The sequence below is a fragment of the Fukomys damarensis genome, unplaced genomic scaffold (assembly GCF_012274545.1).
Source record: "Fukomys damarensis isolate Sample0158 unplaced genomic scaffold, DMR_v1.0_HiC HiC_scaffold_23, whole genome shotgun sequence".
NCBI classification, from domain to species: Eukaryota; Metazoa; Chordata; class Mammalia; order Rodentia; family Bathyergidae; genus Fukomys; species Fukomys damarensis.
The window spans coordinates 64181485-64190991 of NW_022900935.1; the positions used below are offsets into that span (position 1 = coordinate 64181485).

Genomic DNA, 9507 nt, shown 5'->3' on the forward strand with positions numbered 1-9507 from the left:
AAAAAAAAAAAAAAAAAAAAAAAAAAAAAAAAAATCAGCACTTGTCATTCTTTCTCTTTATTTCTAAGCCATTGGGGAGTGGTTTTCAGTTATGATACCCTTAGCATTTCAGTGTATTTTTCCTAAAGGATGCTATTTATTTTATTTTACAATATTTGCAGTCCAGGGATTGAACCCAGGGCATTTGTGCTATACTTGATTCTGAACCCTTTTTATTATTTTTTATCTTGAGATAAGAACTTGCTAAGTTGCCAGGTTGGGCTCCAAGGCACTGTCTCACAACTGCAGTACAGTGATCCAAGTTGGGCAGTGCAGTGTTGGCAGTGCGGGTCAGACAGTCCACACTACATGACAGCCCTTGTCAGTGTTTTCTCGGTGGCACCGTTTCCTGCTCTGCTCCAGGAGGGCATGTCACACTCTCTGGTCATGTTTTCAATTCCCAAGTCCTCTTGCTCCTGTGGTTTACAGCATTAGCTGCAGGCAGGGTGGCCTCTTCACAGAGCAGAGTAGTGCTAGCATCTGGGCCCAGTGGGAGGCACTTCCCCGTGGGGACCTTGTGACACCACGCAGGTGACCAGGTTCGGGCTCATTCCCCTTGTGGGTGAACAGCCCGTGTCCATTTATCCCAGTAGAAGAGGCGTGTGCAGATGTGAGGGTGCATGGGATGGGTCTGGGTTGCAGGCTCATGGCTGACGGTGCCAGTGCCGACATCTGTGGGTCTGTAAGCCCAGGGGGCAGTGAGCAGCCACCTGTCTTCTGGGAGGCAGTCTGGTCCCGTGAAGCCAGGGGCTCACAAGAAGACACGCTGGTGAGTGTGGCCCTGCCCAGGAGTGTATGGAAGGGCTCCTGCGGTCTCCCCACATCTCTGAGCGTCAGCAGGTGCTCTGCACTGGCCCCACCACATCGGGATCTACGGGAGACAAAAGCCAGAAGATTCAGCTTCTGCCTGAAGGAGTGGAACAACCATGGCCTCGAGGTATTTCCAGGGCTCTTTTGTAGGTGTGCGATCTGAAGGTGCCGTGTTCCAGCAGGAGTGGGGCATGGGCACCCTGGTGTGCTGAGCCTGGGAGCCCCTCCGCATGCTGTCCTTGGAGCTGTCACACTAAACCAGGCCTTCAGGCCTCAGTAAACCAACCCAGACCAGAGTAAGAAAAGGGGCCCCTTCATGGCCAGCCATGTAAGTAGAACTGGAGGGAACGGAGAGCTCAGCCATGAAAAAATCATGAGGCCGCCAAGGCAGCCGTGCTTGGGGACGGGGAGCTGCTGAGCAGGACCCCAGGGAGGGAGGAAATCAGGCCCCTGGGTTGTGCCTGGGGGTGCCCTGGCCAGCAGGGCCCCTCACCTCAGGGCCGGGGAGGGGTCAGAGGACCAAAAGGGACACCGGCAGCCTGGCAGGGGCTGGCCAACGGTGCAGTGGGGAGATGCCCTCTCAGCCATCAGGGCCCAGGGTGAGGGGGCTCTGGGAAGTGGGTGGACTTCAGGGATTTTCCTCACCTGCAGTGAGGGTTGGAATTGTGATAGGCAGGCTGCAGTGCTGGGGCTGCCCGGCTCCGCTTTCCTGTTTCCAGGGCTCCAGGCCAGTGGAGGAGGGAGCTCTCCTCTCCCCACACACACCCACAGGCAGGCCAGCCTACACCACCATCACGTTGCCCAGGCACCAGGCCTGGTGGTGTGCTGGTTGCTGTGGTAACGGGCAGCATGCCTACAAGCACGCAGCCTGGGCTCCTGATTCCTCACCTGTCTAGATGGGGGGACCATGTCCTTCCGCTGCTAGCCCCAGGGAGGCTGGCTGGGCCAGGCTGGCAAGGTTGGAAGTGGCGGGACCAGCAGGGTCCAGGGCAGCCACTCCCCTGGCACCTGGGGAAAGGAGGATCCCTGAGAGTTCCAGGATGGCTGTAGGGCTCCCACTTTGGGTGGGGCACCAACAGCTGAGGACATCTCTGCTCCTGATCCAGGTGTGCAGACTGCAGCCAGCTGCCCTCCATGCAGGTGCTGGGGGCGCTGCCCACCTGAGTGGCATCGCTGCCTGTCACAAATAGGTGCCCCTCCTAGGTTGTGCACTGCTCAACAGAGCCTTGTTCAAGGGCACTGGTCACACACTAGATGTCTACTCCACACCAGAACCTCCAGTGGGCCTGGGTCCTCCCACCCTCCCCAGGGTGCTGTCCCACGTGTGGCAGACGTGTCTGCTGTGTGGTCTGCTTGGCTGCACTCTGGGAGCCCCCCTGACCCTCCCCAACCTTGGAACCGACAGTGGAGGAGAGTGTGTGTCTGTGCCGTGTGTGGCCATCTGTGGCAGCGGTAGGTACCAGGCCTGGGCATGGGTAAGGCTGCTGGAGGAGACTCTAGTATAAATTTGCTCCTCCGGTGGGAGGGGCACCTATTAGTGACAGGCAGCGAGAGGAGCAGGAGGGCTGAGGTCAGCAGGGACTCACCCACAGCTCTCTCCCTGAGCCCCAGGTGCCCATTCCTTAGTGTCTTCTGGCACCTGGCCAGATAGAAAGGAGTCCAGGCCTTACACACGCATGTTCTTCATTGGTGTCCACTCAAGGAAAGGAGGGCCCAGGAGGACAGGAGAGCAGCTGGAGGCTGTGGTTGGAAATGCGCCGTGGCCTGGCTCCTGGTCCCGGGAAAGCCTGAGGGTCACACACAGTGATGAGGAAGAAGATACCAAGTCTGGCCCTGGTCCAGGATGGGAAGCTCAGGTTCCCTTACTTGGCTCCCAGCCCCCAAGGAAGGTGCCGGTGACAGGCAGGCAGGGTGAAGCTGAGCAGACCCCTGCACCCCCTTCCAGGATGACCCTCAGGCCAAGGGCAGAGGGGCACAGCTGGCCAGCCCCAGGCTGAAAGCGACAAGGTCAGGTGTGGCCAGCTTCTGGTCTCATGCCCCCGTCAGAGTGCCAAGGGTGTTCTTGGCAGTGTGAGTCAGGCTTGTTCCCACATGGGCCTCTGGACCAGAGTCTGTGAAGACCCTAACATCAGCCCAGTTGCCCAGGGAAGCCTCACACGTGGTAGGCAAGTGCTCCGCCTCAGGACTACAGCCTCAGCCCTTTCTTTAAAGGCAGGGTCTTGCTAAGTTGCCTAGACTTGCGATCCTCCCACTTCAGTCTCCTAAACAGCTGGGATCACAGGAGGGCCCTGTGACCTAAGAGGCAGTTACAGGGTCCCCAGGGCCACCCTGCAAGTCTGCTGAAGGCTGCCTGAATCAGGCGTCACCCTGAGCTCACTCAGAGGAGGGAGCAGCCTCCTGGGCTGCCCTCCATTCAGCATGCAGGAGCTGGCCAGGCCCTGGCCCTCTGGCTCCAGAGGTGAACTTTGCTTGACAGCACTTGCACACTAGGGCATTGTTCCCAAACTGCGCCATCCATAGAAGACGAGCACGGCCAGCACTGGAGTCCACAGGCCACGTCTGCCTCGGTCAGTGGTCTCTACCCTGTTACTGCACCAACACCCACCCTGCTGCATTCCCAGCCCATAGCTCAGGGCCACACCCAGAGCAGGACCAGGCCCAAGCTACAGGGAAAGTATGGCTGGAGGGGTGGCCGAAGGTTGCCAGTGGGGGCCTGCGTGCTGCCGGCAGTGGGAATCAGAGAAGCAGTAACTGGATCCTACGGAGGATCTGGTGGTGCTGAGGGTGGAGGGCTGTGATCGGGTTGCAGCCAGCGCACTGTGAGTTTTCCACTGGGTGGCTTTTTCTACCTTGGGATAGAGTAGGGCTGGGCTGGGAGTCTGAGCTGTGGGGCTGGGGGTGCCCAAGGTGAGGGCAGGGAGGAGAGAGGCTGGAGGTGAGGCAGCCGCAGGTGAGGAATAAGGACCAAGTGCTGGGCCCGCACAGCCACTCTGGGGAGCCGAGGTGGTCAGCACTGCTCTCGGGTCCTGCAGGACATCAGGCATGGCCAGTGCACTCCAGGAGGAGCTGAAATCCAAGCTAGGGGTAATGAAAGGCAGCCTCGGCTCCTAACCCACACCCCTCTGATCCGCCCTCCACTGCCCACTGGACACGTGAGGGCTGCCTGGGTGGCAGAGGCCGCTGGTTAGAGGGCCAAAGAAGGCAGGAGGTCCATGACGCCGGCTGGTCCCAGAGCACTCGAGTGCGATTCCCAGGCTCCTGAGGGTCCTGGCTGGCTCTGAAGATGCCGACCAACGGCCTGCACCAGGTGCTAAAGATCCAGTTTGGCCTTGTCAATGACACTGACCGCTACCTGACAGCCGAGAGCTTTGGCTTCAAGGTCAATGCCTCAGCTCCCAGCCTCAAGAGGAAGCAGATGTGGGGGCTGGAGTCTGACCCCAGGCAGGGCATGGCTGTGCTGTTCCGCAGCAGCCACCTGGGCCGCTACCTGTCGGCGGAAGAGGATGGCCGTGTGGCCTGCGAGGCAGAACAGCCCAGCCGCAACTGCCGCTTCTTGGTCCTGCCACAACCTGATGGGCGCTGGGTGCTGCAGTCGGAGCCGCACGGCCGCTTCTTTGGTGGCACCGAGGACCGGTTATCCTGCTTCGCCACGGCCATCTCCCCAGCGGAGCTGTGGACGGTGCACCTGGCCATCCACCCACAGGCCCACCTGCTGAGCGTCAGCCGGAGGCGCTATGTGCACCTGTGCCCGCAGGAGGATGAGATGGCAGCAGATGGGGACATGCCATGGGGTGTGGACGCTCTGCTCACTCTCATCTTCCAAAGCCGGCGGTACTGCCTCAAGTCCTGTGACAGCCGCTACCTCCGCAGCGACGGCCGCTTGGTCTGGGAACCAGAGGCCCGTGCGTGCTACATGCTGGAGTTCAAGGCAGGCAAACTGGCCTTCAAGGACTGCGACGGCCGCTACCTGGCACCCGTGGGGCCTGCAGGCACCCTCAAGGCCGGCCGAAACACGCGACCTGGCAAGGATGAGCTTTTCCATCTGGAGGAGAGTCACCCGCAGGTGGTGCTGGTGGCTGCCAACCACCGCTACGTTTCTGTGAGGCAAGGTAGGAGGTGCAGGCCCCTGAGCTGCGTGGGTGCGTGGCCACACAGCACAGCAGGGGCTGGGCTTGGGTCAGAGCAGGTGTCCTGGCCTCTCAGGACAGCTGGGAATCTCTGCCGAACCCTGAGACTGGGAGGTGGGACAGGTGAGAGCCAGGGCAGGGTAGTGCCACACCGAGTGGGCAAGGCTCATGTCCAGACAGGGGCTGGGGTGGGGCAGGAGACTGGCAAAGCTCCGCCCCTCCTCTTTCACCACCAGACTTTCTGGACTTTGATGGGTACTAAGAAGGGGGCAGGCCAGAGCAAGGCAAGAAGATGGCGCCTCCATGTGTCTGACTGTGGGAGCCTTGTGTGGCCCCGGGAATGATGGGCACAGGGGCAGGCAGCCCTGTCCAGGCCCTGGGCTCTTCAAGGGGAGGTGCCACCTCTGTCCCTGTGGTGCAGCCTGGATCTCCCCATTGCCCAGTTCCAATCACCTATAGGACGAACAGCAGTTTCCACTTCCTGTCCCTGTGCTGCTGGGGACCAGGCCGGCTGTCACAGTCACCACCCACTAAGGCTCCCAGAGTGGCCAGTCACCCTGACTCAGGCCAGCACCCCCCAGGCGAAGGGCAGCTCCCATGTGCTCACCAAGCCCCGCCCAACCTGTGGGATGACCAGTCTTAGGGTCTGGGCTCCAACTTCCCCATCCAGACGGAGGAGGCCAGGCAGGAGCCCCCTAGGGAGCTCAGTCCTGCCCTGCAGCCTGCACCTGCAAGGCAGGGTCCTCAGGCCAGGGCAGCTTGGCCATAGCCATTAGTCACCATGAGCAGTTGTCCCAGCACATGGCCAGGGCGTGGTTGACAGAGGACACAGGGACGGTCCTCCTCCCTGCAGCACAGCCACAGCCACTTCGGCCTGGCCCAAGGTCTCCATGCTTTCTGCGTTAAGTGGGGCTCAGGTGGTAGAGGAGCCTCCTGTGGGAGTCAGAGCTGCTGGTCACCGGAGCATCTGTAAATGGCAGCGTGAGCTCCTGCGGGGCAGTGACGGTCATGGCATGGTAAGGGTGTCGGTGATCGTGGCGGTGCGGTGGGTGTGACGGTCAGATGGTGTAGGGATGACGGGGACGGTGTAGTGAGGGCGGAGATGACCACTGTGATGGTGGAGGGACTGTGTGGAACTTGTGCTGCTGCTATGGAGGCAAGGGCTGCATGGACCACCCAGTCTCCTCTTCACTCGCATCTGATGCGCCCAAGTGAGGGAAGCCCCTGCCTAGGACACAGGGTGCCTCCTGCTTGGGAGTTCTCAGAATCAGGCACTCGCCTTGCTCAGCCCACCACTGAGGGTGCCTGGCCTGCACTCAGATGGCTCTGACTTGGGGCAGAATGAAGAAGCTGGCTGTGGCATCTGTCCTGGGGAAGCAGACCGATGGGCCAGCCTGGTTTCAAGGAGATGAGATGGGTTCTGCTGTATCTTCTCCCAGCTGTATCCTGGAGAGGCAGCACAGCAATGCTTTGGTGTCCCCCCTGGCCAGCACTCCCTAAACCTGGCTCCCTGCCCTGTGTGGGTCTGTGTCTAGATTCAGGTTATCAGTTATATTTTCTTTTTGGTTTTTTGAAACAGTCTTGCTATGTAGTTCAGTCTGGCCTTGAACTCACTGTGTAGCTCAGCCTGGCCTCCAACCATCAGCAATCCTCCTGCCTCAGCCTCCTGAGTTCTGGGATTACACACGTGTGCCACCACGCATGGCTGTTACCTTATTTTTCCTGGCTCTAACAGCCACAGTCTGCCTGTTTACTGCTATGGCAGTGCTGACGGATGGGTAGCAGAGCGGTCAGCATTTGTTGCTGCCTTTACCAGAAGACTGGCCACAAACTGATTCAAATAATAAGGCCACTGAACAGTCGTGGTGGAGCAGGGAGACTGAGGCAGGAGAATCACCTCTAGTTTGAAGCAAGCCTAGTGAGTATAAGGACAGCCTGAACCACATAGGAAGACATCTCAAGAACAAAACAAACATCAGTTGTCTCATATAAATGGGAATCCAAGAGGAAGCCACTGGACAGCATCCTGCCTGTCGGAGGTGACTTGGGGACACAGCAGTTGTGGCCTGACAGCCACAGAAGGGGCTGCAGGGCCATGTGGCAGTGACAGTGGGCAAAACCAGTCCTCCGACCAGGCTCCCTGCAGGGAGGCTATTTTCTAAAAAGTCAGTGGCTCCATGTCCAAGCACTGGCTCCACCATGGCCCAGGGTCTGAGCCTGTACCCCATGTCATCTGCTCACCACAAGCTCATGGATGTGTGAGGGTGCCGGGCTGGGGTCTGTTGGCTCAGACTAGAAGCTTCTTCCCCAGTTCAGCATTTGCAGCAGGCATGGTAGTGACTTGACCCAGGCCCCTTCCACAGCACACGCCAGCAGCTTGAGTGGGGCGGTGTGCCAGGCCTTGGTGCTGGCAGAAGGCAGCAGATCTCGGCCTCCTCTCTAGGCTGGGGCCTCCTTAGGGGCAGCTTTGATTAGGACACAGGCCCCCCCTCAGGCTGTTCTGGGCTCTACTTCCCACACCTCCCCCTCCCTCAGCCAGACACCCCTGGACTCTGGACGGGTGGGGAGGTGGCCTCTGGAACTTGTGCCACACAGATGGCTGATTGCCAGGGAAACAGGAATGTCTGCAGGAGAGGGAAAATCCTGCAGAGCCAGTGGCTGCCTGCAGCGCTCCTAGCCCTGAGAACCCCAGGCAGAGCCAGGTCCTCCTCTGTTTCCCCTAAAGGTCAAGTACATGAGTGTGGGTCCTGTCCCCAGGGTATCTCAAAAAAGGGTGGAGATGTACCGTGCCCACTGCAGCTCAGGTGGGAGTTATGAGTAGAGGCTGGGTAATCCCAGGCCAGGAGAACAGAAGCAAGCAGATTACCCTGAGATTAGCAGAGTGCAGATTTGCTGGCATGGAAGCATCTGGCTCCAGGTGTGGGAAGAGCCAGGTCAGGGGTCCCTTAGGCGCCATGTGTGGACTCTGCAGGGTCCCCACAGTCCTGATCCAATTCCCAGATCATCTGGGATGTGCCTTCCAAATCAAACCCAGATGGTCTAGATGAGACTCCCTCTGGCTTCAGGGGTTCCCCCAAAGCATGCCTCCCCTCTTAGAGGCACGAGGGGGTTCCCCATATCCTCCCTCCAGGTATCAACGTCTCAGCCAATCAGGACGAACAGCAGGACCACGAGACCTTCCTGATGCAAATTGACCAGGAGACAAAGAAGTGCACCTTCTACTCCAACACCGGGGGCTACTGGACCCTGGTCACTCACGGTGGCATTCAGGCCACAGCCACACAAGTGTAAGTGTGCCTGTCCCCGCGTCCACCACCAGCATCACACTCGCCTCCATTTCCACCGTCACCCCTGCCACCACCTCTGTTATCACCAGCATCACGCTCACCCCCATCTGCACCATCACCTCCTCTCTCTCCTACCACCGCCTCCACGGTCACCGCCCACCCCGCGTGTCATCGCTCCCCTCGTTATCACGGCCACCAGCATCACTCCCTCGGCTGTGAGGACGACTGTTGCAGCTCTGCCAGGAGAGCGCTCCTTGGGCAGGGCAGCTCCTGACCCGGGAGGGCAGGCTCTCATACCAGCTGCTGGAACTGGGGCGGACCTTGCACCCCACCTCCTGCTGCTGAGGGGGCCCTGCCCATCCCCTTCAGCTCTGCCAACACCATGTTCGAGGTGGAGTGGCGCGGACGACGGGTGGCACTCAAAGCCAGCAGTGGGCGCTATGTTTGTATGAAGAAGAACGGGCAGCTGGCGGCCATCAGTGATCTTGTGGGTGAGCACTCTGCCCCATGGCTGGGCTCTCCCCAGGCCGTGCCTGTGCCGGGGCCCCTCTCCTCCCATACCCAGAACTGTTGCTACCACGCAAGTCTCACTTGCCAAACTAGACAGCCGGTCCCAAGGTGTCTGTCCTTCCCTCCACCACACCTCTGGGAACCACAGAGCCTCCTTAATTCCTTGCACGCTTGGAGATGCCGGAATTGTGGCGCAAGGCCCCTCACCAGGTCACACACTAGACGAGGGCGGGCCTGGGCCTCCACACCCGAGGCCAGGGTTACCCCACGGGCCGCGTGTGCGGAAAAGTGGTAGCCGGTGCCCTCTTGTACAGGTGAAGATGAGGAGTTCGTCCTCAAGCTTATCAACAGGCCCATCCTGGTGCTGCGTGGCCAGGATGGCTTCGTGTGCCACCGGCGCGGCTCCAACCAGCTGGACACCAACCGCTCGGTGTACGACGTCTTCCACCTGAGCTTCAGCGACGGCGCCTATCAGATTCGAGGTGCGTGGGAGGGACCGTGGGCGGTGAGCCACGCGCACGGGAGCGGTTCGTCCTCAAGCTTATCAACAGGCCCATCCTGGTGCTGCGTGGCCAGGATGGCTTCGTGTGCCACCGGCGCGGCTCCAACCAGCTGGACACCAACCGCTCGGTGTACGACGTCTTCCACCTGAGCTTCAGCGACGGCGCCTATCAGATTCGAGGTGCGTGGGAGGGACCGTGGGCGGTGAGCCACGCGCACGGGAGCGCGGTGCT

At 60.0% G+C, this 9507-nt stretch overlaps 1 protein-coding gene across 1 annotated transcript in view; it reads left to right on the forward strand.

Annotated features, from left to right (window-relative positions):
• The first annotated feature begins 889 nt into the window (after positions 1–889).
• Fscn2 (fascin actin-bundling protein 2, retinal) overlaps positions 890–9507 on the forward strand; it is a 10162-nt gene continuing 1544 nt past the window's right edge. The window contains exons 1-4 of the mRNA XM_010618744.3: positions 890–4958; positions 8107–8263; positions 8633–8754; positions 9088–9300. Of these exons, the coding sequence (XP_010617046.1) occupies positions 4133–4958; positions 8107–8263; positions 8633–8754; positions 9088–9300 (1318 nt within the window). The 5' untranslated portion in view covers positions 890–4132. The remainder of the gene's footprint in view (positions 4959–8106; positions 8264–8632; positions 8755–9087; positions 9301–9507) is intronic.